At 40.1% G+C, this 15,874-nt stretch overlaps 1 protein-coding gene across 1 annotated transcript in view; it reads right to left on the reverse strand.

Annotated features, from left to right (window-relative positions):
• Window positions 1-254: 254 nt before the first annotated feature.
• Window positions 255-15,874, reverse strand: part of mgat4b (alpha-1,3-mannosyl-glycoprotein 4-beta-N-acetylglucosaminyltransferase B) — a 340,217-nt gene continuing 324,597 nt past the window's right edge. The window contains exons 13-15 of the mRNA XM_063053065.1: window positions 9,456-9,543; window positions 8,314-8,426; window positions 255-2,879 (exon numbers count right to left, since the gene is read on the reverse strand). Coding sequence (XP_062909135.1) covers window positions 2,853-2,879; window positions 8,314-8,426; window positions 9,456-9,543 — 228 coding nt within the window. The 3' untranslated portion in view covers window positions 255-2,852. The remainder of the gene's footprint in view (window positions 2,880-8,313; window positions 8,427-9,455; window positions 9,544-15,874) is intronic.

The raw sequence follows: 15,874 nt of genomic DNA on the forward strand, positions 1-15,874 counted from the left end.
ATTTTCCAGCGGTCTGATATCCATTCTTGCCTCTCTTTTACTCCTTATATATCTGAAAAAACTTCTTGTATCCTCTTTTATATTATTGGCTAGCTTACCTTCGTATTCCATCTTTACTTGTTCAGCACGGTAACATAGCGGTTAGTGAAATGGATTTTCCAGTGATCAGATTGGGGTTCAATTCCCGCCACCCTCTGTAAGGAGTTTGTACGTTCTCCCCACGACCACATGAGTTTCCTTCGGGTACTTTGGTTTCCTCCCACATTCCAAAGATGTATGGTTAGTAGGTTAATTGGTCAGTCACATGGGTGTATTTGAGCAGTGTGGGCTCGTTGGGCCCAGAAGGACCTGTCTAGCATGCTGTATTGCTAAATAAAATAAAATAAAACTCCTATTAACTATCTGGCTGAGGGGGTGAACTGTCATTCCAGGTTTACAGAAGTTGTCCTCCAAGCCACACACTATCCTGATTTGGAAATCTACAACCGTTCTTTCACCATCACTGGGTCAAAATCTTCCCTAACAGCACTGTGGTTATTAGGCACACCCAAGGACTGCAGTGGTTCAAGAAGGCATGGGGAGGTTAGGTGGGGAAACGTATCTAAATACGAAGGCCATCAAGAAAACAAAATAATCCCTTCCCAATAATGGCACAATACTTGAGTGACAAGAATTATTCAATTAATTTACAAATATTTGGTTCTAATGATTTCTCCCATTTTAAACAATTATCGATTTGTAATGATACATGTTTATTATCTACAAATTGGGCCTCATTTACAGATTGTGTAAAATAGTACAGTTTATAAAATGAATATATTAAATTCTTCCAGCCATTCACTGCTGTCTTCATTACATATTAATAAAAATGCCATGGAAGCAGAAATTCTCCTTTCAATAATTGTACTTGAAAAGGTTGACGTAAGCACAACAAAACATTATTCCTAATCACACTACCTTTCAAGGTACAATGATTGACATGGGGACATTCAGACCCTTAAACTTTGAACCAGAAACAAGAATCCTGTCTGATACAAAGATTGTTTTAACTTGCACAAGGATTCAAATCAAAGATCCTACTTTCATTTAGGCAAAGAATTAGTATTTGGTTCTTATCACCTCCAGGGAGACTGGATCAGAACGCAAACATTTAATTTTGTTCTGTCAATTTTTTTTCCAGCACCAATTTGATAGTGAAAGGGTGAAAGTCCCATGTGGAGTTTTTGAAACTGGCCACACATACCTCGAGTTTCTGCACATTTACACAAGAAACAAGGATTTATCCAGCATCTTGCAGACAGCATGAACCTATCCTCCAATTAAATAATTCAGGAATTTTGTTTTTACAGTTAGTCTGTAATTAATCTTGCTTACAGATTCGTTAACTGTAGTGGATATAAAATTCTCTCTAAAGTAAGTAAAAATTAAGGACACAGAGTCTGGATAAATCCCTGATATGAGACACTCACTCATTGCATCCATTTTCTAATCTTCATTTCAGATACTCTTCATCTTTTCCTTCTGGTTAGATGTTCCCTATTTCCGTCTACTTCAGTTTCAGATATTCCCCTCCAGGTTGATAGACTCCTTGTTAAAGAGAACACATTATCCGGAACTTTTCTGTTAAATTTTCAACAGCCTTCATCACCTTCTTTCTTCAGAGACACTGTTTCCCTTCTGTAGCCATAATGTTCACCACCACATTATCCTTTCAGACACATCCATTCCCTACCTATCTTCAAGATGTTCCTCCTCCCACTCGTTTGTTACTGACTCTTTCCCTTGCCCTCACTTCCAACAGCTACATATTCTCTCTGACACTCCCTGCTCCCCCTTCCATTAGATATTCCCTCCCTCCCCCATCGCAGAAGCTCCCTGCTGGCTCCCTCCAACAGGAAGCTTTTATAATTAATACTTGCTCGTGAAAAATTCCATCCTATTTAGACATCCCCTAGCACTTTTACTGAAAATACTCCTATAATCCTTCCCACTAAGGGATTCTCCCCATTTTCCCTTTCCTTCCATATACATTCCCTACAATAAAAGACACTCCCTAAACATTCACCTGAAAATATGTGACACTCCCTAAATGTTCACCATACAAAAAGAGACTCTCCTTGACCATTCTTACAGTAAGTGTCGCTGCCTAAATATTCTCCATCAATAACAGACTCTCCCTAAACGTTGTCCCTGCAATAAGATATGTTCCCTAAACATTCTCCCAACAATGAGGCACTCTTCCTTGATAAGAGACTCTCCCTAAGAATTCTTACAATTTGTAACTCACCCTAAACATTCTCCATCAATAAGAGATGCTCCCTAAATATTCTCCATACAATGAGACACTCTCCCTCAATAAGAGACTCTAACTATCCTTACAATAAGAGATGCTCCCTAAGCATTCTCCCTCTAATAAGAGATGACCCCTAAACATACTTGCTAAATATCCTCCCAAGAATGAGACACCTTCCCTCCCTTTCCCTCTGGTTTACGGAACAGGCCCACCACTGACAGCACTTCCTGGTGTAAACATTCCGCAAAGTACAGGTTAAAAAATGGCGCGTTTTAGAATAAGTTGAACAAGTGAGCATCAGCATGGAAGATCCAATGAAAAATGTACTCTCGACCGACGTTTGATTCTGTTTCGAGTAGAAAAGGGTCTCACAGCAGACACGAACTGCTCCTAAACACGTCAGTTTTTGCAGTGTCCCGGAACACTTCTGGCTGGATTGGACAGTAGGCGGTGCAGTCTTTCTTCTGCGATGGGACAGGATCCGGGAGGGAACGGTTCCTGAACCGAACCACCGCCGGCTGGGGGGAGCAGCACTGTCAAACACAACTCCTCTCTTCAGCTAACTGTCGGCTTTCTTTATAAATATCTGAAATTTTTTAAAAAAGGAAGCTGTCACAACTCAGAAACCGGTGCTGTTTCAAGATTCAAGACTGTTTAATGTCACTTCCAGTACACAAGTGTAAAGGGGAACAAAATAATTGCTACTCCGTATCTGATCCAGCACAGTAAATACAATAAGATAAAGAACACAATATTAAAAAATATTAAAATATGTGGGCACGTGGCCAGGTGGTTAAGGCATTGGACTAGCGACCTGAAGGTCGTGAGTTCGAGCCACAGCTGAGGGAACGTGTTGTGTCCTTGAGCAAGGCACTTAATCACACATTGCTCTGCGACAACACTGGTGCCAAGCTGTATGGGTCCTAATGCCCTTCCCTTGGACAACACTGGTGTTGTGGAGAGGGGAGACCTGCAGCATGGGCAACTGCTGGTCTTCCATATAACCTTGCCCAGGCCTATGCCCTGGAAAGTGAAGACTTTCCAGATGCAGATCCATGGTCTCGCAAGACTAACGGAGGCCTTAATTAAAAAAGACACAATGATATAAATAGTCAAGAGAGCTTATATACATATACTAAGATAAGGAATGCCTTATTCCTTGCCCAGAACACATTTTGGAAAATCGATCACTTGGCTCAGAGGCTAAAGAGCAAAACTCCAGAGATTAGGACAACAAAGAGGTGGTCACAGGAGTGCCCTGAGTCAGTGGACTGGGTTGTGTTCAAGGACTGCCCTGTGGATCTGAATGAATACACCATGGTTGTACAGACTTTATTAAAACAGCTATAGACGAGTGTGTCCCCACAAAATCATTCGGAGACTTCCCAAATAGAAGCCCCAGAGGAAACATGAAACCTGCAATCTGCTAAGGGCCAGATCAGAGGCATTCAGGTCTGGAGACCAAGAAAGTTACATGAGGTCAGCATGTTCTCTGGAAAGCCATCTCATGAGTGAAGTGGAAATTCTGGAGCAAACAAATCAACAAAGGATAATTGACAGCTGTAATAGGGCTTGAATGCTATCGCCTCTTAAAAAGTTAAATCAAGCGACATGGGAGACAGCGGGGCTTCACTTCCAGATGAGCTCAATGCTTTCCATACACACAAAATGCTGCAGGAACTCAACAGGCCAGGCAGCATCTATGCAAAAGAGTACAGTTGACGTTTTGGGCCGAGACCCTTCATCAGGACTGCAGAAAAAAAGATGAGGAGTCAGAGTTAGAAGGTGGGGGAAGGAAGCAACACAACATGACAGGTGAAACTGGGAGGGGGGGAAGGGTGAAGTAAAGAGCTGGAAAGTTGATTGGTGGGCTGAAGAAGGGGGAATCTGATAGGCAAGGACAGAAGGCCCTGAAAGAAAGAAAAAGGAGGAGCACCAGTTGGTGATGAGACTTATCAATTCCTGCCTGAGAGGTGACTTGGATCTGCTCCAGTTTGCCTGTCGGCACACAGGTTCATAGCAGATGCCATCTCATTGGATCTTCAATCAACCCTGGAACGTCTGGTCAGCAAAGATACACAGATCATGATGCTCTTTATCGACTACAGCTCAGTGTTGAATAGCATCATCCCCTCAAAACTAATTAATGAACTCCAAGACCTTGGGCTCAACATCTCCTTGGGCAATTGGATCGTGAATTTCCTCATTTGCAGACCCCAGTCAGTTCAGATTCGCAACAACATCTCCACGATGGCCATCAGCACGGGTGCATCACAGAGCTGTGTGCTTATGTGCTTAGCCCCCTGCCTCACTCGCTTCACACCTAGGACTGTGTGGCTAAGCAGATCTCCAACGCCATATTCAAGTTTGCTGATGAAACCACAGCTGTGGACCAAGTCAAAGGTGGTGATGAATCAGCACATCGGAGGCCGATTGAGAATCTGTCTGAGTGATGCCACAACAACAACCTCTCACTCAAAGTCAGCAAGACCACAGAGCTGACATCTGACTTCAGGAGGAGGAAACCGGAGGTCCATGAGCCAGTCCTCATTGGAAGATCAGAGTTGGAAAGGGTTAGCAACTTTAAAATTCCTGGTTGTTACTATTTCCTGGACCCATTATATAAACGTAATTGCGAAGCAAGTACAGTAGCATCTCTACTTCCTAAGGAGTTTAAGGAGATTCGGCATGACATCTAAAACTTCTACAAAATTCTATAGATGTATAGTGGAGAGTGTATTGACTGACTGCATCACAGCCTGGTATGGAAACACCAACGCCCTTGAATGGAAAATGCTACAAAAACTAGTGGATTCAGCTCAGCACATCAACGGTAAAGCTCCGCCCCCACCCCCAACCATTGAGCACGTCAATCATTGAAATGTTGCCATGGGTCATGCTCTGCTCAGGACTCACACCATCAGATTCAAGAACAGTAATTACCCCTCAAACATCAGGCTCCTGAACAAAAGGGATAACTTCACTCGCCTCATCATTGAAATATTTCCACAATAGTTCCACAATGAACTCACTTTCAAAGACTCTTCATCTCATGTTCTCGATTTTTTTGCTATTTATTTAAATTTGCGTTTGCAGAGTTTGTTGTCTTCTGCACCCTGGTTGACCTTTCATTGATCCTGTTATAGTTACTATTCTATAGATTTTTGTATGCCCACAAAAAATGAATCTCAGATTTGTATATGGTGACATATATGTACTTTGATAATAAATTTACTTTGAACTTTGATTGATGCTAGGTGACTGACAGGAAATGATAAAGTAGTGGTGGATGGGGGTGTGGAGATGTTGATCAGCATTCCTGCTTGGGGAAAGTAACTGTGTTTGCGACTGGTGGTCAAGAATGAAGGATCAACTTTATTCACCATAGACATTTTCATGTGTTAGGAATTTGCTGTGGGTGTGTTAGTCAGGGTACGACATGCAACAAAATACAACATTCAGCAATCATAAAGTATAAAGAATTATATAAAAATATAATCAGAGGTTAAAGGACAGAATTAAATATCCATTAATACATAAATACCAGTACGTATTTACAATGTGGACATCATTATAAACAGTGGTTTTAAAGTGTTTACAGTGCAGTGATGCAGTAATAGATAGAGGGGGTGAGGGTGGGTACACTAAATAGAATGGCTGATCAGAGAATCTGCTGGGGGAAGAAACTTCTAAGATATCAGGAAGTTGTTTTAATAACTCTATAGTGCTTTTCAGAAGGGAGCTTTGGAAAAGGCAGTTTGCAGGGTGGGTAGTATTCACAATGACTTTCCTTGCCTACATCTTTGTCCTGGACACTTACAAGTCCTGCAGTAACAGTAGACTGTAGACAGTGATCTTTTCTGCTGACCTGACAGTTCACTGTAGTTTTTGTATATTGTGGGAGGATGCTGCACCAAACCAGACAGTGATGGTTGATGTGAGGATGGTTGATGTGAGGATGCTTTATGTTGGCAATGTAGAATTACACCAGGATGTTTTGGGGAAGATGGAATTTTACCAACATCCTGTGCCAAGCCTTTTTGTTAATGAAGGAGATAGGAACCCCATTCCTAGCCTTCCCTCATGCCTTTTAGTGCTGCCCTAAAAAGGCCATCCAGCCCATCAACTCTCTGCAGTCTCACTCTTAAATTAATCCAGCAAGTGCAACTCACCCTCTCTTTCAACATACTCCAGTTAATCATTTTCTAATTCCCTTTTTTAAGCAATCTTAGTCACAGAGCAGGGAGGCATGAGAGACTGCAGATGCTGGAAATCCTAAGTAACACACAGAAAATGCTGGAGGAACTCAGCAGGTTAGGCAGCATCCATGGAAACGAATAAACAGTCAACATTTCATGTCGAGACCCTTCATCAGGAGTGGAGTAGAATGGGGCAGAAACCAGAATAAGAACATGGAGGAAGGAGAACAAGCTGGTTGATGAGGGGGAAGATGGGTGGGTGGGGGTGGGGGTGAAGTAAGGAGCTGAGAGAAATTGGAAAAGATAAAGAACTGAAGAGGAGAGATTCTATAGGAGTATACGTAATTATGAAGGCTTTTTCCCCACTGAGGAAGGGTAAAGCTAGAACTAGAGATTGTAGGTTAAGGGTGAAAGGTGAAATGTTGAAGGAGACTCTGAGGAGGAACTTCACTCAGAGGGCAATGCGGTATGAGTGTGGAATGAGCTGACAGCGGAAGTGGTAGATTCAATATTAAGAACAGTTTGGATAAGTACATTGATGGGAGGTGTGTGGAGGGCTATTGTAGAGATGTGGATCAGTAGGTCTAGGCAAAATAACAGTTGAGCATGAACTAGATGGGCCAAAGAACTTCTTTCTGTGCTGCAGTGCTCTTTGAGTCTATCAAACAGTTCCTCTGGAGGGGGAGAAAGAGGTGATATTGCAGGACGATTAGAAATCCGTCCCCTCTAGTCACCAACATTTGGAACAGCCCCATTACCTACTTTACCAAAACCTTTAAAATGTTAGGTCAAATTCCTTCTCAAGAACCACCCAGGATTTTCCACACAGGGCCATCTTCCCCTCTGTGACTGCAACTTCCCACACAGGACCATCACACCTCGCAGGTCTGTAACTTCCCACATAGGGCCACCTCACCCCGGGATCATAACTTCCCACACAGGACCATCACCCCCCACCCCCCATCGTGTCTGTAACTTCCTATACAGAGCCATCTTCCCCTCAGTGACAGTAACTTCCCACACAGGACCATCTTCCCCTCAGTGACTATAATTTTCCACACAGGAACATCTCCCTTGTGACTGTAACTTCTGACTAAGATCCTCCACACAGTACCATCTCCCCCTGTAACTAACTTCTGCCCAAGATTCTCCACACTGGGTCATTTCCTCTGTAACTGTAACTTCCTACGGCACAGATTCAAGGTTTAAAGTAAATTTATTGTCGAAGTTCTTATATGTCCCATATACAACCCTGAGATTCATTTTCTTGTGGGCATACTCAATAAATCCAAGAAACACTATAGAGTTAATGAACGGCGCACCCAACAGAACAGACAAACAGCCAATGTGCAAAAGACAACAAACTGTGCAAATACAAAAAAAACAATAAATATTGAGAACATAAAATGAAAAGTCCTTGAAAATGAGTCCATAGGTTTTGGGAACAGTTCAGTGATGGGGCAAGTGAATTTGGGAGAAGTTATCCATGCTGGTTCAAGAGCCTGATGGTTGAGGGGTAATAACTTCCTGAACCTGGTGGTGAGAGCCCTGAGGCTCCTGTACCTCCTTCCTGATGACAGCAACGAGAAGAGAGCATGAACTGGGTGGAGGGGATCTCTGATAATGGATGCTGCTTTCCTGCAACATCACTCCATGTAGATGTGCCCAGTGGTTGGAGAGGGTTGTACCCAGGATGGACTACCTTTTATAGGATTTTCCATTTTAAGGCATTGGTGTTTCCATGCCAGGCTGTGATACACCAGTCAATATATTCTCCATCACATACCTATTGAGGTTTGCCAAGGTCTTTAAACACATTACCTCACTGAGTATCACCCAAACCGGTGAGTCCGACAGGGTGGACAAACGAACAACCTCTAGTGGCCCGAACGAAGGGTCTACCTCTCCCTCAGCAATGCCGTTTGTGAAGTAAGCTGGAACACAAGGCAAGGAAATGAAAGAAAAACAATGAGATATAAAAAAACAGACATTGCTAACACACTCAGCAGGTCAGACAGCATCAGTGGAGGCTAAACAGGTAGATGTTTCTTTGAAGAAACGTCATTGATGTGAAATATTAACTCTGCTTCTCTCTCTGCATTTGGGTAGAGCTGTCTGTGTGGAGTTTGCACAGTCTCCCAGTCGGTTTCCCCAAAGGTCCTCCAGTCCCCTCTGACATGCCGGGGATGGTAACCGGCCACTGTAAATCGCTCCTTGTGTGGAGGTGAGGTGTAGAAAAGGAGGGAGCTGATGAAAGTGTGGGATTAGTATAAAAATGGCCGGTTGACAGTCAGCATGCACACTGTGGGCCACAAGACCTGTTTCCCTGCTCCACGGCTCTGTGGCTCCACATTGCTGATCTGCATTTTCTGTTGGATTGAACAGTTGGCAAGCCAAAGACAAGCAGCAACTCTAAATAATCTTCTACTCTTTCTCTCAGCACTAACCGTGCCGAGCCTTTACCCAACACTGCACTTTAGTACAGTGGTTAGCGTAACACATTACAGTGCCAGTGATCAAGGTTCAATTCAGACCGCTGTCTGTGAAGGAGTTTGTACATTCTCCTCGTAACTGCGTGGGTTTCCTCCCACATTCCAAAGATGTACGGGTTAGAGTTAGAGAGTTGCTGGCATGCTATATCGGCGATGGAAACTTGGTGACATTTGTGAGCGGCCCCCAGTACATCCTCGGACACTGTTGGTTGTTGACACAAATGATGCATTTCAGTGTATGTTTCGCTGTACTTCTGACAAATAAAGATAATCTTTATCTTTAAGACTACTAGGTCAGAGCAACACACTCAAAACTGCTGGAGGAACTCAACAGATCAGGCAGCACCTGCGGGGGGGGGGTGGGGGAATAAACAGGCAACATTTCAGGCTGAGTCCCTTCTTCAGACCTTCTCAGTGCCATGTTACATGAATCAGTAAAAGTGTATGTAGGGCTAAGTATCGTTGTCTTACCGATTCGGATATAGCCGTCCTCCGTTCTCTGATATTTGGGAAATTTGTCTTTTCCATCCAGCAAAGTTTCCTTCCCTGACTGTACTGTCTGTGAACCAGAGTGACAAAATATAACTAGGCAACTCTCACGTCCTGAAGAACCAATCTGCCCAAAACTACTGCAGAAAGCAAGCAAGAAGCTGCAGAGAGTAGTGGATTTTGCCCAATACATCATGGACAAATCCCTTCCCACCATCAGTAGTACTGTACCTACAGGAGGCTCTGCCTCAAGTACTTTCTGTTGTTGTTTTCATTTGTTTTCCTTTCCTCAAAGCACTGCTGCAATGAGATGGTCTGTGTGGGTGCCATGCTTCTGCATGGTACATGTCTCACTGACAGTAACAAATCAATTTGTGCATTTACAACTGCAAAACGTGTCCTGTAGTGGGAGAGTCTGGGACCAGGGAGCACAGCCTCCAAAGAGAGAGGATCGCGAAAATTATCTTGGGAATGAAAGGGCTAATGTATGAGGAGTCTTTGATGGCTTTTGGCCTGTACTCACTAGAGTTTAGAAGAACGGGGGGGGGGGGAGGTGGATCTCATTGAAAGCTATCAAACACTGAAAGGCCTAGATAGAGTACATGTGGAGAAGATGTTTCCCATAGTGGGAGAGTCTAGCATCAGAGGGCACAGCCTCAGAATAGAGGGTACAGCTTTAGAACAGAGATGAGGAAGAATTTTTTTAGCCAGAGGTTGGTGAATCTGTGGAACTCATTGCCACAGACTGCTGTGGTGGCCAAGCCATTCAGTATATTAAGAAAGGTTCTTCATTAGTCAGGGTGTCAAAGGTTATGGGGAGAAGGCAGAAGAATGGGGTTGAGATGGATAATAAATCAACCATGAGGGAATGGCGGAGCAGACTTGACGGGAGGAACGGCCTAATCCTGCTCCTATGCCTTAACATTGAAACACAGAAACATAGGAAACCTACAGCACAATACAGGCCCTTCGGCCCACCATGCTGTGCCAAACATGTACTTACTTTAGAAATTACCTAGGGTTACCCATAGCCCTCTATTTTTCTGAGCTCCATGCACCTGTCCAGGAGCCTCTTAAAAGACCCTATCGTATCTGCCTCCACCACTGTCATCGGCAGCTCATTCCACGCATTCACAACTCTCTACATAAAAAACTTACCCATGACATCTCCTCTGTACCTACTTCCAAGCACCTTAAAAAACCTGTGCCCTCTTGTGCTAGCCATTTCAGCCCTGGGAACAAGATCAATGCCTCTCATCACCTTATAACACCTCTTTTTCCAATATTTTTAATTGATTTCCATATAGAAGAATACAGAGTTCAAGGGAATACATATTATAAAACAAAAGAAAAAATATAATAATACCAGATACAATATATTGAATCACATTAACAAACTCCTTACTCTATATTCATATGGAATAGATTAATTTGTATATTAGAATACAAGCAATTTTATTAAAAAAAAAGATCTACACCCACTACCAAAGTCGAAGCTGTTTGGGGAAAAAAAAGAAAAAAAAATTTATCAGATAATAAAATATACTATTAACCATCTTCTGTACTTTAACAAGAAGTCAAAGATTATGAAAATAATTTAAAAATGGTCCCCACGAATTTTGAAAATCTTGGTTAGATTCAGAAATTGTACAACGAATCTTTTCTAAATCTAGGCATGCCATAACATCCTGTAACCACTGAGCATGATTAGGCAGAACAGCATCCTTCCATTTAAACAAAAGCGTCCTTCTAGCCGTACGAGAGATAAAAGCCCGAATGTGCAGATCAGATGTCTCGAAAATGATATTTTTCCTTCCAACAATACCAAATAGGGCAGTCAAAGGATTAGGCTTAAAATTTACTTTAAAGAGTACAGAAAAAGTTTGGAATACTTTCTTCCAATATTTTCCAAGACTTGGACACATCCAAAACATATGAATAAGTGAAGCTTCTCCATTGTTACACCTATCGCAGTAGGGAGATATATCCCTATAAAAACGAGATAACTTATCCTTGGTCATATAAACCCTATGAACCACTTTAAATTGTTGGAGGGAATGACGAGCACATAGCGATGAAATATTAACTAATTTAAAAATCTCATTCCAAGTTTCTTCAGAAATTGAGGTCTGTAAATCTTGTTCCCAAAGATTTTTAATCTTGTCTAAAGAATCATTTCTCATTCCCAACAACATATCATAAATATTGGATATTGAACCATTATAGAATGGTTTCATATTAAGAATTTTATCTAATATGTTCTTACCAGGTCTATTAGGAAATGTATATAATTGAGATCGCAGAAAATCTCTAATCCCGAAAAAATGGGTTTTTGGTAAACTATATTTAGTTGACAATTGTTCAAATGAAGAAAGACTTCCTCCCCAAAACAGATCCTGGAAGCTTGTAATGCCCAATCTTTCCCAATGTTTAAAGACTACATCAGTCATAGAAGGCTTTAAAAAATAATTTTAAAAAATGGGACTAGAAAGGGAGAATCTCAATAAACCAAAGTGTTTTCTAAATTGTATCCAAATCCTTAAAGTATGTTTGACTACCACATTTTCAGTTATCTTACTTAAGGATAAAGGAAGTGAAGATCCCAATAGGGATATAATAGAAAATTTATTAACCGAGTTAGCTTCTAAAGAAACCCACCCGGGACAGACCTCGTGGTTAATATAGTATAACCAAAACGTGAGATTCCGTATATTAGCTGCCCAGTAATAAAACCTAAAATCTGGTAAAGCTAAATCTCCATTCCTTTTAAATTTCTGGAGATGGACTTTATTCAATTAAGGACGTTTATTTTTCCACATGTAGGAGGATAAAATAGAGTCCAGAGAGTCCAATCAATGATAATGAAAGGGGCGACCAATTTGATAATGTTCTTTTTATATAATTTAATAAAGTAAGAAAATTTTCTTTAAATAAGTATTTACAATTCTTAGTAATTGTTACACCCAAAAAAGTGAATTGATTTCTTGCAATTTTAAAAGGAAGGTTAATATCAGTTAATGGCAAAATATTCAAAGGAAAAAGTTCACTGTTGTGTAGGTTCAGTTTATATCCAGAAAACTGAGTAAAACAAGATAGTAAAGAAAGCACAGAAAGTAATGAAGTTTCGACAATAGAAACGTAAAGCAATAAATCATCCGCGTAAAGTGAAACTTTGTGGATAGTACCCTTCCATAAAATACCAGTGATATCGTTAGATTCTCAAAAAGCAATAGCTAAAGGTTCTAAAGCCAGGTCAAAAAGCAAAGGACTCAAAGGGCAACCTTGTCTGGTTCCACGTTGAAGTTTAAATGGTTTAGAATTCCGAGCATTAGTAAGAACCCGAGCAAAAGGCGGTAAATATAGTAATTTAATCCATTGAATAAAGTTGGAGCCAAAATTAAAATTTTCTAAGATTTTAAATAAATAATGCCATTCAACCCGATCAAAAGCCTTCTCAGCATCTAAAGATATCACACACTCCAATATCTCCTTAGAAGGAGAATAAATAACATTTAATAATCGACGAATATTAAAATGAGAATATCGATTTTTAATAAAACCAGTCTGATCGTCAGAAATGTTAGATAGTAAGATATTTTCCATCCTACAGGCCAGAACTTTAGATAAAATTTTAGCATCAACATTAAGTAAGGAAATTGGTCTATATGAAGAACCTTCAGTTGGGTTCTTATTTTTTTAAAGGATAAGCGAAATAGAAGCTTCATAAAAAGATTGCGGCAACCTACCTGACTTAAAAGAAGCTGAAAAAACTGAACATAAATGGGGTATGAGCAAAGAAGAAAAAGCCTTATAGAATTCTCCAGAAAATCCGTCAGGACCTGGAGCTTTCCCTGAATGCAACGAACATACAGCCTTGGCTATTTCTTCTTGAGAAATACATTGATCCAACCGTTTTCGGTCATCAACAGAAAGCGTAGGTATATTTATTTCGCCTAAAAAGTTATCCATCACAGTATTATCTTTAAGAAGATCAGAACTACAAAGTTTGGAATAATATTCTCTAAAAGTATCATTTATTTCTAAATGATCAGTTGTCCTAATACTGTTAGCTTTATAAATTTCTTCAATCTGTTGTTTAGCACTAGAAGTTTTAATTTGGTTAGCCAATAATTTACCTGTTTTATCTCCATGAATATAAAATTGACTTTCATCATTTAGGAGTTGAGATTCAATAGGGTATGTTAATAAAAAAATCATATTTAGCTTTAATTTCAACCCGTCTTTTATATACAACAGGATCTGAAGTCAAAGCATATTCTTCATCTAATCGTTTCAGCTGATTGGCTAAATTAATTCTCTCTTTATTAGCTTTTTTCTTAACACTTGCAGTATAAGAAATGATTTGTCCTCTAATATATGCTTTAAAGGCATCCCATATGACAAGGCTAGAAGTCTCCTCCACCATATTCTCTTCAAAGAAAGAGTGATTTGCCTCTCCAAGAACTTTAAGAAATCCTTGTCAGATAACAGTTAAATTAAAACACCAGAATCTGTTTGTCTGAGGAAAACCAGGAAGATTTATCAATAAAAAAAAAATCAATTCTGGAATACGTATGATGAACATGAGAGAAAAACGAGTATTCTCTATCTGTTGAATATAAGAAACACCATATATCAACAATACATTTCATTAAAAATGAATGGATAAACGAAGCTGATTTATTAAGTGTCTCTGGTTTAGAAGAGGACCGCTCTAAAACTGGGTCTAACCAGCAATTAAAGTCTCCTGCCATCACCAATGAATACACACTCAGATCAGGCAAAAACGAAATAAATCGCTCAAAGAATCCTGGATCATCTATATTTGGGACATAAACATTGGTAAATACCAACAATTTATTCTCTAATTTCCCTGATTCTATAACAAATCGTCCATTAGTATCAGAAACAACCTTCTGTTGAACAAACGGAACTGTATTTTCTATAAAAATCAAGACACCTCTAGCTTTGGCCTAAAAACTTGAGTGGAAGTTCCATCCTCTCCATCAGCTAAAAAGGCATGAGTTATCAGAATTATGTACGTGTGTTTCTTGTAAAAAAATAATTGGGACCTTAAATTTTTTAATATAAGCAAAAATCTTATTTCGTTTCAAAGGATGATTTAATCCTTTCACGCTAAGACTAAAGTAATTTAGTATTATAATCCATTTTATTATTATTTTAAAAATAAATGAAAAGGATAATCCTTAAGAAGATTAATAAAACTAAACAACGACCTATGAGATAAAAAAACCAGCACTCACAACACTCTAGAGGAACTCAGCAGGTCGGGCAGCAACAGTGGAAACGATCAGTCAATGTTTCGAGCTGGAACCCTTCGTCAGGACCCTTCAAGAGTCCTGACGAAGGGTTCCGGCCCGAAACGTTGATTGATGACTGATCATTTCCACTGATGCTGCCCGACCTGCTGAGTTCCTCCAGTGGGTTGTGAGTGTTGCTTTGACCCCAGCATCTGCAGATTATTTTGTGTTTAAGATAAGAAAACCAAACAGCAGGTTTGACTAAAAATCCCAAACAGCTTCCAAGAAAAAAAACCCAAACACCCTCCCCCCTCCCAAAGAGAAGAAGTCAACCAAAGAAAGTCGAAACCTACAACTAATGATGACAACCCCCCAAAAATCCTGCTGGCTTAGCTCCAAATAAATTACAAGGTTAGAATATTCCAACCTAGTCAAAACAACAGATAATAAAGAGACAGTTAATTCTCCTATCAAAAAAAACTCTAGAAAAGTAAGTATAATATAAAATAATGTGGACACACAGAATATTGGCTCATTAAAATCTTAAGAGGTTCTGAAAGAAAATTGACTACAAAATTCATCAGAGGCAAAATACACAATTATTCATGTAAATTTTTGTTAAACAGCTCTAACATGACACTTTTAAACTTAACAAAGTAATAGCATATTAAAGTCTTATTCTCAAAATAAATCCTTAAAAAGTTCAAAAAGAAAGAGTTAAGTACGAAGTTTAGCAAAGGTAAAATAAACAGTTATTCATGTGACAAATAATAAGCAGTCACTTCACTGACTCTAAATATTCCTGAGCCTGGAGACTCGAATTGAACCATTTTTGCGATCCATCCTGCAGTGTAATTCTGAGCTTCGCCGGGTACCATAAAGAAGGTTTCAAATCTTTTTTGTAGAACCCTGACATGACATTTTTGAACTTAGCACGTTCCCTCATAATCTCTGCTGAGAAATCTTCAATGATTCTAATCTTTTTCCCATTAAAGTCAATCATACCTAGCACTGAACAAGGTTTGCTTGTAAAATTCTGTTCCCAGGTATTCTATGCGCTCGGTCGATCATTGGTGTCGATTTTAAAATATCGGGAAATAACTGAACCAGAAAGTTTGCAAAAAATTCCGTAGGACGATC

The sequence above is a fragment of the Mobula hypostoma genome, chromosome 7, assembly GCF_963921235.1.
Source record: "Mobula hypostoma chromosome 7, sMobHyp1.1, whole genome shotgun sequence".
NCBI classification, from domain to species: Eukaryota; Metazoa; Chordata; class Chondrichthyes; order Myliobatiformes; family Myliobatidae; genus Mobula; species Mobula hypostoma.